This window comes from Hemicordylus capensis, chromosome 6 (assembly GCF_027244095.1).
Source record: "Hemicordylus capensis ecotype Gifberg chromosome 6, rHemCap1.1.pri, whole genome shotgun sequence".
NCBI lineage: Eukaryota > Metazoa > Chordata > Lepidosauria > Squamata > Cordylidae > Hemicordylus > Hemicordylus capensis.
Window position 1 is genome coordinate 22,273,103 of NC_069662.1, and position 25,258 is coordinate 22,298,360.

General features: G+C 47.8%; 1 protein-coding gene across 4 annotated transcripts; it reads right to left on the reverse strand.

Moving 5' to 3' along the window:
* Positions 1–7,062: 7,062 nt before the first annotated feature.
* Positions 7,063–24,244, reverse strand: PIH1D1 (PIH1 domain containing 1). 4 transcript variants are annotated; one of them, XM_053262559.1, is made up of 11 exons: positions 24,135–24,244; positions 22,465–22,574; positions 21,152–21,218; positions 20,165–20,350; positions 18,757–18,818; positions 18,478–18,562; positions 18,183–18,279; positions 16,118–16,168; positions 13,183–13,273; positions 12,946–13,089; positions 7,063–7,369 (listed from the first exon to the last, which is right to left on the reverse strand). In XM_053262559.1, the coding sequence occupies exons 2-11, from the start codon at positions 22,555–22,557 to the stop codon at positions 7,322–7,324; spliced, it is 924 nt and encodes a 307-aa protein (XP_053118534.1). In that variant the 5' UTR covers positions 22,558–22,574; positions 24,135–24,244; the 3' UTR covers positions 7,063–7,321. The 4 variants fall into 4 exon arrangements, with proteins under 4 accessions (XP_053118534.1, XP_053118532.1, XP_053118531.1 ...); XM_053262557.1 differs by lacking the exon at positions 24,135–24,244 and adding an exon at positions 23,883–24,020; XM_053262556.1 differs by lacking the exon at positions 24,135–24,244 and adding an exon at positions 23,692–23,921.
* Between the last annotated feature and the right edge of the window lie 1,014 nt (positions 24,245–25,258).

The following is a 25,258-nucleotide window of genomic DNA, read 5'->3' on the forward strand; positions in this document are numbered from 1 at the left end:
AATTTGGTGAGAGTCCCCTGGAGCCAGCCCTGACACAAGGGGTGGAGTATACTGGAAGCTATTGGACAGGGGCAGGGTTGGCACTGTCTCCTGACCACATAAAAGGACACACTAGTGAAGATGTGGTGAGTGGGGAACTTGCACCTCTCTGTCCTTTGGGGAAAGACTGTAACTCAGTGGAAGAGCATCTGCTTTTTATGCAAAAGGTCCCAGGTTCAATCCCTGGCGTCTCCAAGTAAGGCATGGAAGTACTCCTGTTTGAAGTCCTCGGCAGAGAAGAGCTGGTCTTGTGGTAGCAAGCATGACTTGTTCCCTTAGCTAAGCAGGGTCTGCCCTGGCATCTCTAAGATAGGGCTGAGAGAGATTCCTGCCTGCAACCTTGGAGAAGCCACTGCCAATTTGTGTAGACAATACAGAGCTTGATGGACCTATGGTCTGACTCAGTATATGGCAGCTTCCTATGTTCCTAAAGGGACACTTCCAATCAGAGTGGGCAATACTGAGCTACATGGACCAATGGTCTGTCTTGGTATAAGCTTCCTATGCAACCTACATGTAACCAACCTACCTCACACTTTGTAAGCCAACACACCCAGATTAGGGTTTCTTAACCATGGGCCCCCAGATGTTGTTGGACTACAACTCCCATCATCCTCAGCCACAAAGGTCATGTCTGGGGATGATGGGAGTTGTAGTCCAACATCTGGCGGCCCAAAGTTAAGAAACCCTGCACCAGATGCTCCACGTTTTCCTACGAAACCCCTTCTTGGAGGGAAAATACAAGATAAAATTAACCCTATTGCCTGACCTAGAGAATCCAGCCCCTAACTCTCCCCATTTCCAGCCCTCTGCTCTCTCCAAAGATCCCAGGATTCTCAGCCAAGCAGCAATTAACAGATTTCACAGCAGGGTAAAGAAAATTCCCCACAGCTTGAGGTGTGTGTGTGTTAATAAGATGCAAATATATTCACAGTGGAAGCTATGTCAGCAGAGGACAGCATGGGAGGGGCAGATTCTCTGATACTTGTCCAAGGTTAGATCATCACCCCTTCCCCTATTTGCTTTTTTGAGGGAAGGATCGCTGTTCAGGGGAGAATAAACAGAAAGTTGTCATCTGTATTTCTGGCTGTCTTCAGAAATTCATCCATGTTGACAAGAATTTGTGTTCTGGCTGGGTAAATTTTCACACATACACACCCCTTGCAAAAGATAGCAATGGCCAATCCAGGATTTAAAATAGTTAACAGAAGACCCCCTTGCCTTAGGCCTAGTGCACACATGCATGGATTGGATTCCAGTCCACTGGATTCCTCTACACTCGACGTCTGGCAACAGAATGTGTGAACTCATTTCACTGAAAAGCAATCTATTTGCGGAGATAGGAAAGTTGCTGCTATGTCATATCTGCAATGGCTCATTCACGCATGCATTGCCATAACTTAGAAACATAGGAAGCTGCCATATACTGAGTCAGACCATTGGTCCACCTAGCTCAGTACTGTCTACACTGACGGGCAGCAGCTCTCCAAGGTTTCAGGCAGGAGTCTCTTTCCAGTCCTACCTGGAGATGCAGGGGTTGTACCTGGGAGCACCTGCAGAAGCTCTTCCACTGAGCTATGGTCCCATCCCCTAAGTGGAATAGCTTACAGTGCTCACAGGTAGTCACCCATCTAAATGCAAACCAAGGCACACCCTGCTTAGCAAAGCAGACAATTCATGCTTGCTACCGCAAGACCAGTTCTCCTCCTCACTTGATGCCACAGCCATCAAGGCAGGGGTGTTGCAAGGCTGAAGTGGGCCCTGGGACAAAAATGGGCCCCTGCCCCCTCCCGCCTTCATCTCTGGAAAGGTGGGGGGGGGAGCAAAGAGCAAGTTGTCATTCAGCTGTTGGGGCCCCCTCTTCCTTGGGCGCTCAGGGGCATTTGCCATCCCTCCCCCACCCCTTGTTCAGTTATAGCTACACCCCTGCATCAAGGGATGAACCTGTGTATGCAAATCAGCCCAGACTTACAGCCCAACCTTAGAGGAGCCAGCAAAGAACACCAGAGTTCATCCTAGTATGACCCTTTTCATAGGCATCTTATGGTCTATTTAAGGTCTCTCTGTATTGCCAACAGTGAGGGAGACAACAGATAGAGAGGAGTGAAGAAAGGGGAAGAGAGGCCACCATGTTACATCTGATGGGATGACATTAGTTATTGGTAAACAAAACATGAGTGGACACAACCCATTGGCTAAACCAGGGATTCTCAACGTTGAGGCCCCAGATGTTATTGGACTTCAACTCCCATAATCCTCAGCCCCAATGGCCTTTGGTTGGGGATTATGGGAGTTGAAGTCCAATAGCATCTGGGGACCCAACGTTGAGAATCCCTGGGCTAGACGATGACGTCACTGTGGGCAAGCGAGCGCAAGGGAGAAAGTAAGGGCAGTTAAAGAATATTATTACAACTTGTAATACAACAGTTGCAATTTACAAGGGTAAATTGAAAGATCTACTTCCTTTGTTTCTATAGGGGATGCGAGTGGAGGGTTGAGCCAAGCCCATAACCTTCACTCAGGATCTTCCTTTGAACAGCTTAGAAAAGTTTACATGGGGCTTCCAGTTGTCTCCGGCGTGGATCTTGTTTGGACCACTTTAGCTTCACTGCTGCTGCAGGAGGGTGTGTTTTCAGGCCATAATTCACTGGGCCACACTTCTCACAACTCGTGAATTGCACCTTAAAGGGAGTCTCTGATCCTGTTGACATAGATAGGATTGCTCTTAGTGTTGCTGCTCCCCGCAGTGGCCCTCCCCCATTTGACTTATACAAGGCCTTCTGCATGGTGCAAGGGTGCTGTATGGTGTTGGGTGTTTTATTACACAGGCTCAACAATCAGGACCAACCAAAGGGGTCCTGGCACCCCAGGCGAATCTTGGCTTTGGTGCCCCCTCCCCCTTTGTCCATGTGTGGGTGCCTCCCATTGTCCCAGTGGGCAGGATAGCAGGCAGCCACCCACTCACTCTTGTTGTTTGCTCTGCTAGCGCCAACTTGGGAGAAGACTGCCTTTGCCCACTGCGCCTGCCATGGCACATTATGATGATGTCCCAGCACGACATGGCAACATCGTTATGATGTGCCGTAGAAGCAGCAGGTGGAGCGGGCAAGAAAAGTGAGTGGGTGGCTGGGTGGGCACTGGCGACTGCCCACTCAGATGACCAGAGGCACCTGTCCATGTGGCAGGGACACGAGAGCACCCCCACAGGCTGGCACCCTAGGTGGCAGCCTAGTTTGCCTACCGGGTGGGCCGGCCCCACCAACAATAAAAGTCATGGACTGGACTCAACAACATGGCAACTTTCATGTTCTGAAATGCATCCATCCCACCCGACTGCAAAGATGCAATTCAGCACCCAGCACCATGGAGTACGTACACTTATACCGTGTTGAATACCTTGCATGAGTTAGATGTGGGTGGAGAAAGGGGGCATGATGAGGTTTAAGCATAGCGCCCCTTTAGAGGGGATTCTACTCCAGGGGTTTATTCAGTATTCTATTCCAGGGGTTCTCAAGTTTGTATGAGTCCCCACGGTTGGGACTACAAGCTGTTGGGAGTATACAAAGGCCATTGTGACTGGGAATGATGGAAGTTGCAGTCCTGCAACATCTGGGGACCCATTTTTGAGAATGCCTGCCCCGTTCTGACTTGAAGTTGGAGACCTTGGGCCGGGGGGTGGGATGCATTCTGTAGTGAATGCCACATATGTGATAGTTCCCTTCTCTCTCCTCCAGCAATGTGGATATGAGAGAGAACAGGTTGTATGAAGAAAACGAGAGAGACAGAAGGAGCGAGGGGGGAGCTGGCGGGGGTGGCAGTGATGGACATGTGCTTGTGGAACAGGCTGTACAAATGTGGGGGGGGAGACGAGCACGAGTAAAGACAGCAAGAGAGGAAGCAGAATTTGTGCCCGTGTGCGTATGTTTGTGAAAGAAAGAGAAAAGCAGAAACCTGCAGATATAAAATGAACGAAGAGGAAGATGCTGCTTCCCTATGAATCCACCCACAGGTTAAAATCATCTGGGGAGGCTTTGGTTTATGTGCCAGGGCTTGGGGAGGCTTGGTCTGAGGGACAGGGCCTTCTCAGGGGCCACATCCAGGCTCTCCTAGATGGCCTCATCTCTCCTGCACTTCTGGCATTGGTCGGAGACCTCTTTGCTCCATTGGGCATTTGGAGTTGGCTGCAAACACTGAGGTTTTTTCCTCCTGCGAATTTACAGGTGGATGATCTATTGAGAGTTATTCCTATCTGCTGCTTTGGGGCTTTTAAGTGGAAGCCCCCAAAGTGGCTTAGAGATGTGATCACACAGACTAAAGAAAAGTCAGGAGGGTGGGCCCATAACCCATTCTTTGCCTAGGCTCTAGCTTCTCCCATAACCTTGGCTCCGCAGATATTGTTGGACTACAACTCCCATCATTCCCAGTCACAGCAGGTGAAGGCTATGGGTGAGAGAAGCTGCAATCCAACCACATCTGGGGGACCTACATTTGAGAACCCCTGCTTTAAAGGTTCTTAGGCAGCAAGGTGGGGAAAGACCGCTGACTGAGACCCCAGGGAGCCATTATACCAATAATAGAAAACAATATTTGCATTTAGATGGACCAAAGGCCTGGCTAAGCATATGGCAGCTTCATATGTTCATGAGGGTAAATGCAGAAGCAGACAGATTGATGTCTGGCAGAATAGCTAGGACCAGATCTGTGGCCAGATAAATGGGTGTGATGGAAAAGCTGGATCTAACTCAATTGACTTTGTTGTTAAGGCATCTAGGTTCAAACTTCACCTTTGGCCAAGAATAATGGAGCGGGCTATCTCACTTGTCAGAATGGGAGTCCAAATGGTCAGCAGAAACTCACATGGGATCCAACATCCCCTTTGAATTTTAAGCCCATTCTGACACCCTGCAGCCACTTGATATTTCTCTCTAGAATCATAAGGACTAGAAACACTGGCCTCCAGCTAAAGGAAGAGTTGCTCATGGGGAATGCTTCCAGGCATACATGGAGGGGAGAGGCAGTTATTGGCAACCCCCCTTTCCCTCGGCAGCCACCTGTGGCTCCCAAAGATATGTCTCCAAGGAATGCTTAGGGCCATGTTTTTGGGAAGGAGACAGCTGCAGAGGAAAAGGGAAGACTGCTGAAAGCCACCCACCCCCAAATCTGTGTACACATGGAAGCACCCCCCGTGTGCAACCCTTTGGATGCAGGGCTGATAGGAGAGTAAATTCAAACTCAACCCACAAGGAAAATGAAACATTTTACTAGATAGCAACAATGCTGAACAAACTAGTACACTGACAACTCAAAGAGCTACTCTGCTGCTTCCTTTCTCCCTCCAGAGACAGGAGATGCACCACCCTCCCCTCTCTCCAGCAATATCAGAACTCGGACCCCTCTTCCTCCTCTCAGTAAGCAAGGAGGTGCGAAGGTCCGTGAGAACAGTGAGCTGGCTCTCTCACATATGGGCTCCAAAACATACCAATTCACACGGTAGGGAAGCGTAGGGAGAGGAGGTGAGACGGATGCATTTAAATATATCCAGTCTTACCCTTATGGCTCATGACCGCTTGTGACACATTTAAAGAAACAGCAGGCACAGAAGAGACAGAAGAGAGGCAGGCATTAACACCGTATATGAAGGACCCTGCATACTTATCCAAGAGCAGCTCTGTCCCGAAGCTTATTTTGGTTTATAAGCCCATCCTGCCACACGCAGGGATTTCAGATTTCGCTTTAGAACAACAAGGGCGAGAAACACAACTGTTGAGGTTATGTTGTTGTTTTTAATGTCTGGGAAATATATAGACTTCAACAGGGGGATCTGAAAGGAGAAGCTCCCACTACTGAAGTGTTCCCAGCTACTGTGAACACTTGTGAGCCCTTTGAGGACAGGGAGCCATCTGTGTAAACCGCCCTGAGCCATTTTTGGAAGGGCGGTACAGAAATTGAATAAATAATAAATAAGAGTTTGAAGACAGCGTGCCAGGATTAGTCTGGCAAATACCAGATATAGGGGCAGCCCATTCACAGGGAGAGGGAGAAGATTTCCTTGGCATCGCCCCTGAAGGGGGCCAGCCTACAGCAGAAGAGAGAAGGGATATGAGAGAGAGACAGAGACAGTGGCAATGATGCCACCTCAGGCTCTAAGAGAGAGCAGACACAACACTGAGGCAGAGGGGTGGATTAAGTGCTTGGCTGCTATAGAAGAGGGTCTTGAGCCAGACTCCTCAGAGAGTGTGAGTGAGTGTGCCTCTTGGTGTGTGAGCAAGGCCTATCTCTCTGCCTGCAGTGAATTTGGTCAAAGGTCCTCACAGCTCAACAGAAGGGGAAGAGAAATCATATTCCCAGTTGTGAGAAAAGTTAGCTTTATTGGTAGCCTGGCTCAGTATCAAAAGGTTCAGAAATGGCTACATCTTATGTCAGGACCACTAGGAATGACAATTGTCGCTTCGTGCTTCTGAGGGGGCAACCAGGGGAGAGAGGAAGAGGTGGCAAGAGAATCCATGGAAGCATCTACCATGTCAAATTGCACATGGGTGTGTGTGTGTGTGCCGTTTTTTAAAAAGCTCTCTGCAAGTAATTTTTTTTAAAAAAGCACTCCTAGTACCTTGAGCTAGCTCACTCCCTGCTATGGTAGTTTTCTACCTGCAGGGAGTTTTTAACACAAAGGAGCATTACAAAAAGGCACCTGTTGCACCCACCTGCAGCCCTGTAATGGTACTGCCCACCCTGCCAGCAAAAGGCTTCCACAATCACATCCTTGTCTCATTCTGTAATCTGCAGTGTGGGGTCCCAGAACATTAGCTCAGCACAGGGCCTCTGTTTGACTCATGAGATGGGAGACACAGAGCCATGGTAGGACCACAATCAAATAGAGAATGGGTTAAACTGATTGGAGGAGCCAATGGAGATGAGAGAACTGGAATTATGGACTGAGAAAAAGAAAGAGGGCGGGGGGAAGAGAACAGGGAAAGTATGACAGCTGTTGTGTGCAGAAAACAAAAATCGTTGGAAGAGAGGAGATACGTTTTGGATCCCATCCAATATATTTTGCTCTCTGCATGTGGGTACAGAGCCTGTGTGCTAGAGAAACAGCTGCTCTTGATCATTCAGTTCTCCCCCCACCAGTCTAGAACCGTGTAGAAATTCTTCAGACATTCCAGGGTCCCAATCTCCATTCTTCATCCCGCTGCAACGTCCACAGGACAAGATATTTGTATGCAGTTCGCAGCAGTGCCCCAGCCGATGAAGCTATTGTGCTTCCCGATTTTTGCCTTCGCACTCATGGCAGCAGCAAGGGGCGTTGAGTGGGCATCCACACAGTTAGGATCTGCAGATGGAAAGAAAGGAACAGAGTTGCCGGAGGCTGGAAGACCCCCTGCTGCCATTGAGTGGGCAGGGATTTTATTGCAAATGTTCCAGAAGCTGATCAAGTTGGACCATGCAAGACCAAGAGAGAAGCTTGCTCACATTTGGCGATCCAAGATGCCATTTTGCAGAACTGGCTGCAGGATTTCAAATGTCCAGGTGCAGAATTTTTTGAGCACAAACGTTCTTGGTTGTGATCAGGAGACTTTGGGAGAGCCAGTGTGCAACGGTGGTTTGGGGATGTGCACAAATCAATTCAGCATGTCCAGGAGAGATGCGTCAAATCGCTTCAGTGTGGCCCGCCAAATCGTTTCAGCAGGGTGAGGAGCAGTACCTTTTTAAGCACAAGTAAAGCTGGTCCTTAGCTGCTCCTCTGCCGCCCCACTGCATTTCCTGGTGCGCCGCTCAGAAGTCCATATGTAGCTGCAGCACTGCACCCAACAGTCTGCAGGCAGCAGCAGGATGCACATGGACGCAACCACACGGGGACTTCTGAGTGGCGCAGTGCCGCGGCAGGAAATGGGGTGGGTCGGCAGAGGAGCAGGTAAGGACCAGCTTTACTCATTCTTAAAAGTACTGCTCCCCACCCCACCGAAACGATTCATGCACATCAAGTGGCAGACTAGGACCATCTGGGTTCAAATTTCCAATCAAGGCGAAATTAGATATGATGCAAGAGCTCAATTATTTTTCAAAAAGTAGTTGTAGTGGGGGAATAATATGGATTGTGATCCAAGGGGTTGGTTTAAAGCTTTTCCTCTGTGCCATGGCTTAGATCCAAAATTCCCTTTCTAAGCTGCTATTATTCACAGAGGTAGGAAACTTACAGGTTGGGGAAGTGGCGTTTAAATCAAGAAATGAGAAAGAGCTCAAGGGTGGAACTCTGCCTTCCAACAATCCTGATTTAAACGGAAGCTCCACATGACTGCTTTTACTTTATTATTATTGGTTTTATTTAACATATTTGTATACAGCCCAAAATGCAAGTCTGCAAGTCTGTACAACAAAATATAAAAAACAAGTAAAAAGGTTAACACATTACAACAATTTAAAACTTAAAACATTAAAACTATTAAAAAGCATCAAACTATTAAAACAGTATTTAATTAAAAGCCTGGGTGAACAAATGTGTCTTGATTGCCTTTATAAAAGTTGTAAGAGGTGGGGAGGCTCTTATTTCAGCAAGGAGCACATTCCAAAGCTTCGGGGCAGCAACAGAAAAGGCCCGTCCCCAAGTAGCCACCAGAAGAACCGGTGGCAACTGCAGATGAACCTCTCCTGATGATCTCAATGGGCAGTGTGGCTCATAGTGAAGATGACGTTCTTTTAAATACCCAGGGTCTAAGCTGTTTAGGGCTTTATAGGTTATAACCAAGACCTTATATTTTGCCTGGAAACTTAGCAGCAGCCAGGGTAGATCTTTTAAGAGCGGAGTGATATGGTCTCTCCGAGATGACCTAGAGACCAACCTGGCTGCCACATTCTGGACCAACTGCAGTTTTCAGACTACGTACAAATGCAGCCTCACATAGAGCGCATTGCTGTAGTCAAGTCTAGAGGTTACCGGCAAATGTACTACTGTTCTGAGGTCATTTATCTCACGAAACGGACGCAGCTGGCATATCAACCAAAGTTGATAGAAGGGACTTCTGGCCACTGCCTCAACCTGGGACACTAGGGAGAGGTTTGTGTCCAGAAGCACCCCCAGACTGCATACCTGTTCCTTCTGGGGAAGTGTGACCCCATCCAGAACAGGCAGATCTAAACCATCTCCTGAGTTCTGATCCCGCACAATAAGTACCTCTGTTTTATCTGGTGGCGCAGTGGTAAAAACTGCCGCCTTGTAACCAGAAGGTTACAAGTTCGATCCTGACCAGGGGCTCAAGGTTGACTCAGCCTTCCATCCTTCCGAGGTCGGTAAAATGAGTACCCAGAATGTTGGGGCAATATGCTAAATCATTGTAAACCGCTTAGAGAGCTCCGGCTATAGAGCGGTATATAAATGTAAGTGCTATTGCTATTGCTAAGTGCTATCTGGATTCAGTCTCAGTTATCTCTCATCCAGCCTATCACCGCCTCCTGGCAGCTATTTAGGGAGATTATGCCTTCTCCTGATGATGCTGACATGGAGGAAAAGATTTGGGTGTCATCAGCATACGATAACACCCTGCATCAAATCTACTGATAATCAATCCCAGCGGTTTCATGTAGATGTTAAACAACATCAGAGATAATATGGAGCCCTGAGGGACACCATACCGAAGTTCAGATTTTGAAGAAGACAGTCCCCGAGGGACACCAACTGGAATCTGTCCGACAGATAGGAGTGGAACCACTGCAAAGCAGTGCCTCCCACCCCCCAACCCCCTCAGACACTTCAGAAGGATACTATGGTCGATAGTATCGAAAACTGCTGAGAGGTCCAAAAGGACCAACAGTCACACTTCCTCTGTCCATTGCCAACTGGAGATCATCCATCAGGCCAACCAAGGCAGTCTCCACCCCATAGCCCGCCCAAAAGCCAGTCTGAAATGGGTCTAGATAATTAGTTTGATCCAAGGCTGCCTGGAGTTGGGAAGCCACCACCCTCTCAATTACCTTGTCCAACCACGGAAAGTTGGGGACAGGCTTGTAATTGCTTAACTCTGAGGAATTCCACACAGGCTTCTTCTTTTTTGAAAAAGACATCAGGATTTCTAATCCTGGAACGAAATGTCACATCTAATTTGCTACTCAGCTGTGAAGCTCATTGAGAGACTTTGGGCTAGACACTCTCTCTCAGTCTGACCTACCTCACAGTGATGTTGTGAGGATAAAAATGGGTGAGAAAAGGTGACTGATGTATTATGTCTTGAACTCCTTGAAGCAAGGGCAGATTTTTTTAAAAAAATCTGCAAACTCTCAAACAGCAATGAGAACCAAAGTTCTGAGACTGGAATAAGTTACAAAAAACAGCAAGTCGTTGTACAATTTGATTCAAAGTATTCAAAACGTTTCAAAATTTAGAGAGATAATTGTTTCAGGTCTTTTACATGAAAAGTTGGGATTTCCAGTTATCTGGTGCACATCATTCACAGGTTCAGAATCCCCAGTTGGGCCCATTTCATGTTTACAGGCAATCCACTGTCATAGCCACACTGACTGCCCAGGCCACCTAGTGGTCACTACCCAGAATCCTACAGTGCAGTCAGATTGAATGACAAGCTGTATTGCCATCTGAATGCTCCAAAGAAAGAAGCAAAGCCATAGCATCACAGCACTGGGAAGTTTCAGAATCAAAGAACTTCTATTTATCAGCTTCCCCCTCTTGTTGCCAGAAAACGGAGACAGTCCAGACTACAACAGGGCAGAAAGAAAGAGAAAATTAGTACAGTGTTCTTGAGGAGATTATGGTTCCAGGTGACTCAAGCAAGGGAACCGAACCACATGCCAATCAGAAGGAAAAAGATCTCCCAAAGAGTTTGTCTACTTGAGGAAGAAGATCCTGAGGAAAAGATTCTTTTCAAACTCGGGTTTTGAGCTGGACTACAACTCCCATCATCCCTTTGGCCAGTTTGAGAACCTCCAAGTGAGGCCTCAGCATGCAGAAGAATCCCTAAACTTGCATGTCATCCCAAAAGGAAACTTTGTGGGTGCTCAAGGGAACCCACCTCATCTCTAGACACGTGCCCCCCCCCCGGTGTTCTAGTTCCCATTACGTGTGTGTGCGCGCGCATGCGCACACACACACCTCTGTCTTCCCTAGAGGAGTTGCCCCCTCAATCCATGTGACTCTCACAGCAGAGTTTAAAAAAAAAAGAGGAACAGCTCCACTTTGGGACTTTTTTCTTAAAAAAAAAAAGTATCACAGTGTATTTGGATGCACTTTAGTGTGGTTCTGTCAACTCCATGCACTTAGAATGAAACCTCAAAGGCTGCGGCTAACAGCTTACTAGAAAATGGAGCTATTTTGAAAATACATGTTTGGAAAGGAAGAGAAAGCCACTGCAGAAAGCCCTGAGCAGATCTAAGGTATCCTGGCTGGAAAATGGCAGCAGGCGTGCTTTAGAAAAAGGGAGGGATTATCTCAAAGATAACAACTTTGCTAGCTGCCCCGTAACATGTACACAGGAACAGCTTTGCTGTATCATGCCTATCAAGTCCCACACCCTGTTTCACACAGTGACCCACCAAATGCCTTGGGAAGCCACACAACCAGATGAAGGCATGCCCCCTCTCCTGCTGCTGCTCCCCGGCAACCAGTACTTGGAGACATCCTGCCTCTGAGCATGAAAGTAGCCCTAAAGCCATCAGGATTAGTAGTCACAGATAGGCCTGTCCTCCATGACTGTGTCTAAGCCCTGCTTTAAGCCATCCAAGCCAATGGCCATCAACACATCCCCTTGTTTGCAGGGGAACTTTTAGATTGTGAGCCCCTTTGGGGACAGGGATCCATCTTATTTATTTATTATTTCTCTGCGTAAACCGCCCTGAGCCATTTTTGGAAGAGCAGTATAGAAATCGAATAAAAACAAACAAACTCACAAAGTAAAACAAACTTACAATTAAAAGCATATTAGAACAAAAGAAAGCTACGATAAAATACAAAAGCATTTAAAACATTTTTTTTAAAAGGCCTGGGTGAACAGAAGGGCCTTCACTTGGCATCTAAAAGAACAAAGTGATGGTACCCAGTGAGCCTTACTGGGGAGGCTATTCCAGAAACAGAGCCCAGGAGAAGCCTGTTATTCACAGGGGTTCCATTCCAGGGTGGGGTGGGGTGGGGAAGGGCTGCAGATAGTGAGTCCGCAGATAATGGTGCATTAGGGCTATGGGAATCGGGGGGGGCGGGCGGGGCAGGTTCTCAGGCTGCCCAAAATCACCCCCCAAACCAGTAAATGGGCCAAATAAAGTGCCCCACCATGCTCCAGAGTCACCCATGAGCAAAAACAGTGCCCAAAATCATGCTCCCCCAAATTTTTAATAAGTAAATTTGCTAACTTGGCAATGAGGCACCTTTTAACGTGGTGATACTCTTTATTTAGCAGGGGGAGAGTAACTGGCCCTTTCCACCCTCAGCACAGTACGCCTCCAGTGACTGTTGCTGGTGTCTATCTTATGTTTCTTTTAGATTGTGAGCCCTTTGGGGACAGGGTTCCATCTTATTTATCTGTTTCTCTGTATAAACCACCCTGAGCCAATTTTGGAAGGGCAGTATAGAGATCGAATGAATGAATGGATAAATAAATAAATAATAATTTATTATTACATATTTTGTGTTTAATAATAATAAACACAAAATGGCAGCTGGAAATGACTTCCAAGGTCATTTATGGCCACCCCCCAACCTGCCTACATGGGTTTAACCCCCCCGCCCCCCATTTCACCCCCATGTATTCACCCCCCATTTCACCCCCAGGTCAAGTGTCCATTACCCAACCACAGATACACGAATCTGCAGGTGCTGGACCCGAGACTAATAAGGTCCTCCTGTACCCCCACTGAAGAGGCCCTCTCCCTAGTAGCCACTCACTTCACTTACACATCCTGGTCACTCACCTTCGTTCCTTTATGGAACTGGGCCTTACTTTCCTCGGGGACAATGCTGTAGGGTATGAAGATGTCCAAGTGGTACAGCCTGGGGTGTCCCTGCAACACAATTCGATCCTCTCCGAGGTCCAGTTCCAGAGATCTCACAGAGTTCTGCAAGGACAGGGGGAAACGCAACGGTTACAGCGCCCCCTACTGGGACTGGAGCACCCAGGATGCCCCCTGATGAACTACAGGCTGAGTTACCATTTTCGGGAGGCAGATGTTTGCTACAAGACGGTCAGGGTGACTGCTTGACGGCTCGGCGACCAGTGTGAAGTCAGGAACTGTGGCAGAGCTGAGGAGTAAACAAGACTAGATTTGTAACTGGGAGAGAAGGGGGCTCAGTGGTGGTGATGGCCGAGTGTAGCACGCTCCAGTAAAATGTGCACCCTCTGTGGGATCAGTTTTGCTTACCCAGAAAAATGGGGGTGGACAACTTGTGCAAGATTAAGGGCCCTGTAAGAGATACGGCTGTGGGCCTCTGGTTCATAATATTATTCAGTTAGCACAGGGGTTTCCAACCTTGGGTCTCCAGATGCTGTTGGACTACAACTCCCACAATCCTCAGCCACAACCCCTGAAACAGCATATGCAGACTATTTATTTTACTAGAACTATAGCTTGGCCTACCCTCAAGGGGATGGCTTGGATAACCATGTGTAGATAAAAAGAAGCCTGCTGGATCTGACCAGAGGTCCATCAAGTCCAGCCTCCTGCTTCCTACAGTGGCCAACCAGATACCTCTGGGAAGTCAGCAGGGCATGAAGGCAAATAACCCTCTCCTGCTGTTGCCCGCCAACAACTGATATCCCCAGGGTATACTGCCTCTGACCATGGAGGTTCCACATAGCCATAATGACCAATGGATAGACCAGCATGCCTTCCATGAATTCTCTTTCAAAGCAATCAAAGCTAGTGGCAACCATCACATCTTGTGGCAGCAAATTCCATAGAATAATTATGGACTGTATGAAGAAGCGTTTGCTTCTGTCAGTCTTGTACACTATACATTTTTACCTCATTCTTGTGGTCTCGGAGAGACCACATTACTCCCCTGTTGATGAAGCTACGCTGGCTGCCAATAGGTTTCCAGGCAAAATACAAAGTGCTAGTTATAACTTATAAAGCCCTAAACGGCTTAGGCCCTGGGTATCTAAGAGAGCATCTTCTTCATTATGAGCCCCACCGCCCATTGAGGTCACTTGAGGAGGTCCGTCTCCAGTTACCACCAACTCGTCTGGTGGCCACACGGAGACGGGCCTTCTCGATTGCTGCCCCGAGATTGTGGAATGCGCTCCGTACTAAGATACGATCCTCCCCATCTCTAACTATTTTTAAAAAACATTTGAAGTCCCATCTCTTCACACAAGCTTTTTCAGCTTTTTAAATTTGTAAGTTTTAATTTTATGCTGCTGTTAAACTGTTTTAACCTTTTATATTTGTTTTAATTGTTTTTGTGTCACTGTTAACTGCCCAGAGACTAAAGTTTGGGCGGTATACAAGTTAAACAAACAAACAAACAAACAAACAAACAAACGAATTCTTCCTTTTCTGAGCTCAGAGCTATGCATCTCCCAGTTTATCACCACAACAATCCTTTGAGGTAGGTTAGGCTGAAGGATGGCAACGTGCCCTAGGTCACCCAATGAACTGTGTGGTGAGTGGGCACTCATATTCCAGCCAATCCCCGTCTAGGTCCAGCACTATCCGCTGCATCACACAGTTTCTTTAGCCAACGTTGGCCACTTCCGGTCATATCCGGAAGACGGGGGCAACGGGACAGCAGGGATGTACGCTGCCACCCCGATGGGCTTTGTAAAACATGGATGCCGGTGAGGGAAAAGCGGCAGGGGGGTAAGTGCACCCTCCCCCACTCTTAAAGATAGACCCCCGCTGCCTTTGAACCGGCGGAACCTCCAGTTCTTCGAAACGGTTCGTAGGCCCATAAAGGGCCTCTGAACCAGTTCCATGCACATCCCTAGTGTTAGATGCCTGCTAGGCCTAGACTAGGCTTGTCATGAAGTTCATACACCAAAATATATTTTGCTGGGCCTACAGAGCACCCAGCCTTCTCTTAGGCCAGGGCAGGCAAATTTGGCCTCCCAGCAGGTGCTGAACTAGAACTCCCATCATTCCCAGCCACCATGTACTCCCACCCACAACTTCGGGAAGCTCCGTATTTGTGGACTCAACACCCGTGGTTTCGCGTATCTGGGGTCAGGTGACTGACACCCAGCCTCAGGATATGCGCAGGTGGGGGGGGGGGGTCATGCCACACAAGGGGCTAATTCCTCATATCCACAGTCAGAGGCAGCTGGAAATAACTGCAGGCATCATTTCTGGCCGCCATTTTGTGAAACAGAGACAGTTGGTGGCTTGTTTATTCAGAAAACTCCACGAAAAATTGTGGGGAAAGCTGAAAAATGGACTATTTCTGACTTCTGGGGAGAAATGCTGGATCGCTGGAGGCTCACAGAGCATGGTAGGGCACTTTATTTTGCCCTTTTAAACCTCCACCCCCTACACATTTCTGGCTAATTTCTGGGCCTCTGGGAACCTAACCCTTGCGATCCCACTGCTCCAATGACCCAGTATTTGTGATTTCCATGTCCGTGGTCATTGCTGAGAATAGAACCCTCAGAAATACTGAGGTTCTCCTGTACACCGCTTTTCAACAAAAGTCCCCCAAATGGTTTACAGAGATATAAATAATTAAATAAGTAAAATGGCTCCCTGTCCCCAAAGGGATCACAGGAAAAATAATTTTTTTTTAACATAAATAAGATGGTCTCCTGTCCCCAAAGGGCTCAGAATCTGAAAAGAAACACAAGGTAGACACCAGCAACAGCCACTGGAGGGATGCTGTGTTGGGGATGGATAGGGCCAGTTGCTCTCCCCCTGCTCAATAAAGAGAATCTCCGCTTTTAAAAAGGTGCCTCATTGCTCAGTTAGCATGCGAGTTGTAATTCAACAACAGCTGGAGGGCCATGATTGCCCACCCCTGTCTTGAAGGGAGGACTCATTTTAGATTCCATGCCCATTTTTTCTGTTTAAACATACAACCCGGGCTCCATTCCCCATTATCGTGATCCCCCCTCCATCCCACTATATGATCTCCCCCGTCCCTGCGCCACTGTACCTTTGTGAAACAGATGGCTGCAGAAGATTACCAGTTGTCTCCTTGATTTGGCTGCAGAAAATACACATGAGCTCTTGTAAAACTGATTTGGTTAAAACACATACAGTATTGACCAACCAGGTTACACTCCCCTGCAGCAGCCACAGCCCCCCAGCCCCCGCTCACTTCCTCAGCCCTTTCTGCCTTGCTGCCCCTTCTGCCTGCAGTGCCTCCCAGAACACCTGTGTGATGCCCTCTCTCTTTCATCCTTCAAATCCTAACTTAACAACCACCTTTTCTATGAAGGCTTTGCCACAGTGCCTTAAGTCCCCATTCCTTACTGTAACCAGGTACATCAAACTGAAACCATGACATATTCTTCTCCTGTTCGCGCCTACCTCTGTTTTGCTCCCTTAAGTCAATATCTCGATCAGGCTTCCCCAACCTGTGGCCCTCCATATGTTGCCAAACTACCATTCCCATCATCCCCAGCTACAACCTATTGTGGCTGGGATGATGGGAATTGTAGTTCAGCAACATCTGGAAGGCCGCAGGTTGGGGAAGCCTGAGCTAGATTGAAAGCCCCTTGGGGCAGAGATCTGTCCATTCATTCTGTGTAAAACAATATAGATAGACAGACAGACAGACAGACAGACAGACAGATAGGATAGACAGAGCTATATAAATAATAAGTTCTGACCCATGGCTCTCTGTTTCATCTGGACCAGACCTGCTCAACTTCGGCCCTCCTGCAGATGTTGGCCTACAACTCCCATAATCCCTGGCTATTGGCCCCTGTGGCTGGGGCTTATGGGAGCTGTAGTCCAAAAACAGCTGGGGGGGCCTAAGTTGAGCAGGCCTGATCTGGACAAACCCCCAGAAGCTCTGACAGGACTTTGGGCCGATTGCCTGAGACCAGATGGAAGTTCTCTGTCCCAGGGGTTGCCAACAATGGGTCCCCAGATGTTGCTGGAGTTATGGAGAGAAGCTGGTCTATGGGAGGAGAGCTGGTCTTGTGGTAGCAAGCATGACTTGTCTCCTTTGCTAAGCAGGGTCCACCCTGGTTGCATATGAATGAGCAACCATATATATGAGCCCTGTAAGATATTCCCTTTAGTGGATGGGGCTGCTCTGGGAAGAGCACATAAGGGTCTAAGTACCCTCCCTGGCATCTCCAGACAGGGCTGGAAGAGACTCCTGCCTGCAACCTTGGAGAAGCTGCTGCCAATCTGTGTAAACAATACTGAGCTAGATGGACCAACGGACGGACTCAGTATATGGCAGCTGCCTATGTCCCAAACTCCCATCATCCCAGCCACACTCTGGAGTTTTCATAAGACTATATCCTCACAGCCCTCTTATATGGGGTTTGCCACCACACAGATCTCTCTGAATTCTGGATTCTCCCTTCCTATCGAGAGCATCCTTATTTAGATGCATGAAGAACAATGCTTTAAAAAAACCCACAAAAACCCCTTGAGATTGGTTTAGCCTACACTAAGCCGAGGTTGGGTGTATGCAGCAGTGTTTAAATTCCTCCCCAGAACTGGGCCACAATCTTGATATGATCCTAAAGATGCACTGCTGTCTATCTGTAGGCTTATTTTGATTCAAGAACAATTTTTTCTAGAACAATTTTTGATTCTAGAACAGGGCTGCAGAACGTCCTACCAGAAATTGTCCCCCTGAAGGTGCTACAATGGCACCTTTGGTAGTTGTGCACGTGTAGGTTTTAGCAGGAAAACAGACCAGAGGGGGAAAGTTAAACACCCCCTATCTCCACACCACAGTCCTGAACCAGGCCGGACCTCCATGCTACTATTTTAAGATACAAATAAATCCCAAAGTAGACAAGGATGCATTTAATGTCTATTTAGGCACATCAAAGCCTCTGCCCGCAAAAGAAAGTCTTATCACTTGGCCAGATTTCAGATCTCTTTGCTCACTAAAGCGTCATGGATGCATGGAAAAGATGTTTGGTTCTCAAGCAAGGGTTTAAACATCCAGGCATGGCCTAAGAATATAGGGTGGGTGGGGGCACTCAGGGGGACTGAGTGGCTCTACCCCCCCCCACCCCCCAGCATACCTAGCATCCATCTCCTGTATCATGGGTTTGGATTTCGTGCGGATGGTCTGCTCCGCTATGGAGCCCATGAACTTCCTGTTCCTCAGGATCCGCCATTCTGAAGGGGAGACAAACGGCATCAAGTTAGTTCTGAGGCCAGGCCCATAGGGACAGAAGCATGTAGCCGCTGCGGCTAGCGTCAGGCTGAGGTCACTTCGGTTCACGGGTATTCCGCCAGGGAGGCACAACGTCCTGTCAGAAGTGGTGCCTGAGATAGATTAATTGTCTTCCAACTGCTCAGCTGATTTATCCATACCTGGGTGGCTGATATACATCTTGTATTTCTCTGACAGGCCTTCCAAGGCAACAGTGACGAAGAATTCCTTGAGGAATTGGTTGCTCTTAGTGCAGGGAGAGAGAAACAGAGATGTTAGGCCCTCTGTGTTTGCCGGTCTATTCCTGCATAAATGAGGGGAGTGGGGCCATGCCTGCTGGCCTCACCCCCCCCCCCACCACATGCCTGCTGGCCATGTCTCCCCTTGCCCCCCAGTCAGCCCTGGAACCGAAGGACTCCTCATTCAAAATCGGTACTCACCTCCATCTTGTTGAAAAAGCTGGTGCTAATGGTAACATCGTAGGCAGTGCAACCATTGCCGCCTAGAGAGAGAAAAATGGGTTAGGCAGATCCCAAAGATGCAGTGAGGCTACTCCTGATGCCCGCAAGATATAAAACCAAGGCCAGTTCAGATGGCTGTTCATGAAGGGGAAAGTTACTCTTTACCACCTCACCAGAGAGGCACTTGTATGAAAAGAAGAAAGTAATGCACATCATAACACAGCAATGACCAGAAGCAATTTTTTAAAAAAATTGAGATCTTTCCCCGCTGGAGCCTGCAGATTTCCATGTGTGAGGAGTGTGGCACCCATATAAAAAGGACACAAGTAATTGTGTGTCGTGAGTGTCAAGGACGCAATGGCGACCCAAGGGTGCTGCGTGTCCGAGGCATGGTGCCCCCCTGCTTGAATGCATGCATGCCCACCTCTTCCTCATCCTCCTCTATGGCAGCAGTAGCCACCTCCCACACTTTCCTCTCCCACACTGGGCTGGTTTTGAGGAGCAGGACGAGGTAGAAGGGGAAATGTCAAAAGGGCTGCCGAGTACCGGGGAGACAGAACTTTACTGCCGTTTCAACAGTTCCGTTCTGTCCCGCTTTTCTTGACTAGCAATGTGCAAGGGGAAACACCACGCCAAGTGGCAGCAAGGGCCACTGCCACAAGGAAGAGGAGGAAGTGGTGGTGGAACATTTCAGAGAAGCTCTTTGCTGAGTATTTACAACACATAATCGTTCTTTACCCCTCGGTAAAGAACTATTTGGATGGCAGGAGAGGGAAGCAGATGAGTCAGCGGAGTACACTTTTTGATTGATTGATTAAGTGCCGTCAAGTCAGTATCGACTCTTAGTGACCACATGGATAGATTCTCTCCAGGATGATCTGTCTTCAACTTGGCCTTTAAGGTCTCTCCGTGGTGCATTCATTGCTGTCGTAATCGAGTCCATCCACCTTGCTGCTGGCAGTATTCTTTTTCTCTTTCCTTCAACTTTCCCCAGCATTACGGACTCCTCAAGGGAGCTGGGTTTTCACATAATGTGTCCGAAGTACGATAATTTGAGCCTGAGTATTTGTGCCTCGAGTGAAAATCCTGGATTGATTTGTTCTATGATCTATTTGTTTGTTTTCCTGGCTGTCCATGGTAGCCTCAAAAGTCTTTTCCAGCATACTTTGCCGCTCCACAAATCCACCACTTGAGGTGACCACCTCACCTCGCCTCACGGAAGGGCTGCCCCTGCAAGGACTCCCATGAATGCCCTCCAGCACGCACAAACAAGCAGCCATTCCACAGTCCCCAGCTGCAGCGTCTGCCCTTCCAGCAGCCACCCTTTCAAACAGAGAAGGAAGCTACTCGCCCATTTCCCCCACCCCGCCACAAGCCAAGTACTCACTCTTGTCCACTTCTACGTGGGGCTCCCCCAGACTCATAGGGATCTGGAAGTCGGAGGCGTTCTCTGACTCAATGAGGCACGCCATCTCTTCATTGGTCAGGTCGGGAGGCGGCGGGATGTGGGGGGAGCGGCAGACGTTGACGAAGACTTTCTCACCGGAATCTGTGTGGGTTTTAAGGCAGAACCCTGTGGAGAAACACACGCCATTCAGAAGAGCCATATGCAGCCCTGTGCAGCCAAGGGGAAAGTGGTCTACCAAAGCTCCTCCACCCAACCTGAAGTGACTCCAAAGCTGGCAAGCCAAATTCACCAACATGCTGAAATCAGGCCAACTGGGGTGAGCTGGTGGGACCTTAGCTTGTGTACCACCCCAGCTACAGCCAGAGTGGGAACGACAAGAAAAGCAGCCTTGTCAGCCAAGAAACTCCCCTGCAATAAGCCAAAGAAGGCAAGTCACACGAGAGTCCCTGATCTCTCTCAAAGCTTCCAGGTCTGGCTTGCTTAGGAACATAGCAACATAGGAAGCTGCCTTATATATCGATTCAGACCATTGGTCCATCTAGCTCAGTACTGCCAACATCGACGGGCAGCAGCTCTCCAAGGTTCCAGGCAGGAGTCTTTCCCAGCCCTACCTGGCGATGCTGCCAGGGATTGGGCCTGGGACCTTTCATTGAGCTCTGGCCCCATCCCCTCAGAGGAATATCTTTCAGTGCTCACATGTAGTCACCCACCCAGCTGCAAACCAAGGCAGACCCTGCTTAGCAAAGGGTCTGCTCATGACCAGAAGACCAGATCTCCTCCCCTGCTTGCTAGTCCAAACCAAGGACTCTGCTCTTGCTGACAACAGAGCCTTTACACCTTGCTCCCGCCCTACCTTTGACCCATTCTCAGCTGCCCAGAAGCCAGACCTAACACCCTGCTCGGAGTTTCCCCCCTTCCAGGATTTCCCACAGACCACTTGCTCTCAGCCCATCAGAAGCTTTTTACCTGGGAGCGGACGGATGGGCTTGTACTGCGCCGGAGGAGGCATTGCACTCTGGATTTTCTGGGTTGCCTGAGGAAGACAGAATGCATTTACAGGATCTTAGCCATGTCATCAGAACAGAAGCCTTTCACTTCCACGTGCAAGGATGGCAGCTTTATGTCAATTGGTAGGCCCGTGCGTCAGAATGTCTCCTTCTGGCAAAAATGCACCATTCCCCTGATGCCATGTGGAGGTGGGTGCTCCACAAAATCTGCCATGCCAGGCACCTGGGGGTACAGGGGAATGCACCAAAACCAGAGGCACCAGAATCAGAGGCGGCAGGGATGCCACAAGGGTATCCATTCAAAGTGCTGTGCTAGAGGGAATGGTGCATCTTGTCAGATCAGAGATCCCAATGCACAAGCCGAGCAACTGGAACTCAGATGTTGCAGAAGCCCCATGTCTGCCTCTCGCTTCTGCAGCCAGAGAAGACACTGGTAACTGGGACAAAGAGCTCAATGGGAAGAAGAGGAATTAATGCTGGCAACAACTGCTAATTCCTTAGCCATGGGCAAACACACCTTGGGCTCCTTCATACTTGTCCAAAAGACAAAAAGAGGGCATGGTGTTTTTGTTTAAATAGACAAGAGACGTAACTAAGGCCTAACACAGCAGAATATTTTACATTTATGTATTACATTTTTATTCCATCCCTTCCTCCAAGAAGCTCAGCACGGTATGCTTGTTCCCCCTTTGTTATCCTCACAACAACCCTGTGAAGTAGGTTAGGCTAGCAGAGCATACAGCTGGCCCAAGGTTTCATGGCTGAACAGGCATTTGAACCCAAGTCTTCCCTGATATACCCCCCTGCTTAACTGAATAAAGAAGCACTTTTTTGAAGTGGTAATTATCTTTATTTAGCCGGGGAAGAGCAACTGGCCCTATCCATCCCCAGCACAGCATCCCTCCAGTGGTTAAACCACTCTGGGAACTTTTGTGGGAAAGCGGTATATAAATATTCGCCATATTCATATTCATGATACTCTGGCCATAGTATTAAACACTGCAACCCATTGGCTCTCATTTTACACATTACTGGTACTATATTTAGACAATATGGAGGAGACTCTTTTGAGTAGTGGGTCCCGCCATTAAAATCAGTCAGAGATCACTGCTTTTAGCCAGTGGCTAGGAGCTGACTGCTCCCCTTCTCCATTGATGAAATTCTCCAAATGATTGGTCTCTGCTGAGCCAGAACGGTTTGCAATATTCAGCAAAGGCAACTGTGGAATTTGGAGGGGAAGAACAAAGTAGAGCGAGTGCATCAACAGCATACCTGGAGCAAAAGATGCTGAAACTCCTCCTCCTCTTTTTCCTCCTCCTCCTGCAGCTCAGCTGATAAAAGGGACTTGTCAGTTACAGATGCCATGGTGAGAGTGGTGGAACCTGCAGAGGCCGTGAGATGAAATCAGGGGTTAAAAACTGAGCCCCAACACAGAGGGAAGAAATGGAAACCTTCATGTCACAGGGCAGAAGATATGCAAAGCCAGGACGTCAAACAGAAGAAGGATATTTTGCAGAGATGGGTTACAAGCTCACTCTTATTTACCAGTTCCCATTTATTTCCCACAGAATCCATTAGGCAGGGGTCCCACACCCTGGCCACTTCCCCGGTTCAAATAACACTGGGGGTGAGGGTGGGAATTATAGGTACTTAAAAATTTGGCAGTGGCACCTATTATAGCAAAAGTGATCAGAACAACTCCAGTTAAAGTCTCCAATATCAACAACGCACAGAACCCTCTCACCAAACCCACCTTCTCCCACTGCCTTGCTACTCACCCTCATAGGTGCTCCCCAACATTCAAGACTGAGCAACAGCCCCTGTTCTCACACTCCCTCCATCCCATACAAGACTTAAATTATCACATTTTCCACCCTGTCCTTCCTCTTCTTAGGGTGGTGTGCATGGTCTCACTATGTTCTCCCCCACCCATCCGCTTTATTTCCACAACAAGCCTGTGAGGGACATTAGACTAAAAACAGCAACTAGCCCAACACCACCACAGAGTTTCTTGGCTAAGGGTGGATGTTAAGTTTTGAATCCAGGACTCCTCAGGGCCCAGCCCAGTCCTGCACACTACCCCCCCCCCCATAGGTTCTCATGAGATGTTAACAATCCAGCTATTTCCCAGACCTTTTATTATTATTATTATTATTATTATTATTATTATTATTATTATTTATTCAATTTCTATACCACCCTTCCAAAAATGGCTCAGGGCGGTTTACACAGAGAAATAATAAATAAATAAGATGGCTCCCTGTCCCCAAAGGGCTCACAATCTAAAAAGAAACATAAGATAGACACCAGCAATAGTCACTGGAAGTACTGTGCTGGGGGTGGATTGGGCCAGTTACTCTCCCCCCGCTAAATAAAAGAGAATCACCACATTAAAAGGTGCCTCTTTGCCAAGTTAGCAGGGATGCTTTTAAAGTTCGCCCCTTTCCCACAGTTCCTTTCTCGTAACACTGTTAATCAAGATTTCATACCTAGCCTTACCAAGGGCTACTTCCTTCAGTGCATCAAACTTCCAGTGTTGCTATAGCAATTCCCAGGTTTAACAACTACAACTACAACTACTACTACTACAATAGAGATAGCGAGGCAGGGCTCCTAGGAGTTAGAAGCACTGAAACTCCATTCTATACTCCTGCCTTAATGCCACCCCCGTAATCCTTCCCTCTCCCCACCTTTTCCGCAATAAATTCACGCTGTTGGGATTTTTCTATTCTCTTCATAGACTTTCTACCTAGACTATCAGGAAGGCTTATCCTTCCGGGTCCTTTAGTCTTTTTTCTTTTCCTCCTCCTGAGCCGCCCATAAGAATTAGTGGAGAAATTCAGAATTTCAGCGTACTTGTGCTTCCACCCAGAAGCAAAAGGTGACATAAAAGAGGAGTTTCAGGGCAATCCTATGGATGCTTAATCAGACATAGGTCTTACTGAGTTCAGTGGGACTTCCTCTAAGTGCGCTATTGCAGCCGTAAAGTAAAGTTGTGCCGTCGAGTCGGTTCCACTTCCTGGCACCCACAGAACCCTGTGGTTTTCTGTTAGAGAATACAGAAGGAGTTTACCATTGCCTCCTCCCGCGCAATGTGAGAGGATGCCTTTCAGCACCTTCCTATATCGCTGCTGCCCGATACCAGCGAGAATTCGAACTAGCAACCTCTTGCTCGCTAGGCAAGTCATTTCCCCACTGTGCTTACTTGGATCTTATGGGGGGTGCTGATCAGTTTAATTAATTATAATTTACATTGGCACTGACATTAGTAGAACAACTTTTAAATGTTTAAAAACATTTTTAAAAATCACACGAAATGACCCAGTTTAGAGCAGGAATTTCAGTTTCTTTTTGCGTGGACATGCTCGTGTTCAATCACGGCCGGGCTAAAATCCGGGCTTTTCTTTCCCCATTGATTTATATGGGCGGAGACTTTTTTTTTAAAAAAAAGGCTTCTAATGAAAACCCAGTTGTTCTTTTAATCGGTCAATGAAATGGGCTATTCTTGTATTCTCATATCTATGCAATGAGGAGGCGGCAATAAGGGCGCAAACTTTTGGTTTACGGAAATTAAACCGGAAGTTAAGATCTCGACTTCTCCATCATAGACTTCCTGTTTTCATTGGGCGTTGTGTGAATTAGTACTAGCACTGATGGATGGATTGATTAAGTACCGTCAAGTCGGTGTGACTCTTAGCGACCACATAGATAGATTCTCTCCAGGATAGCAGTATCCTTACTATTAAAATATAGTAAAATAGATTTTCACTTGACCCGAGAAAGAAAGTTAACTCTCCCTGCATTTGCGTCTACTTTTTGATGCGCTAAGGGGAAAGACGCTGCTGCTTTGCTTTCCCATAAAAGCGAGACGAAATTGCTTCCTACTTTGCTTCTCTACCGCGAGCTGTTACTTTGACCCCGCAAGGGAGAAAAGACAGCGTCGAAATAAATAAATAAATAATAAAACACATAAAAGCAACTAAGAAGACCCGTTGTGTCCAAGAAGACACAAGAATGATCACTCTAGTGCTTTGTAAGTCTTTCCTCTGTTCTGTATATCAGTTTT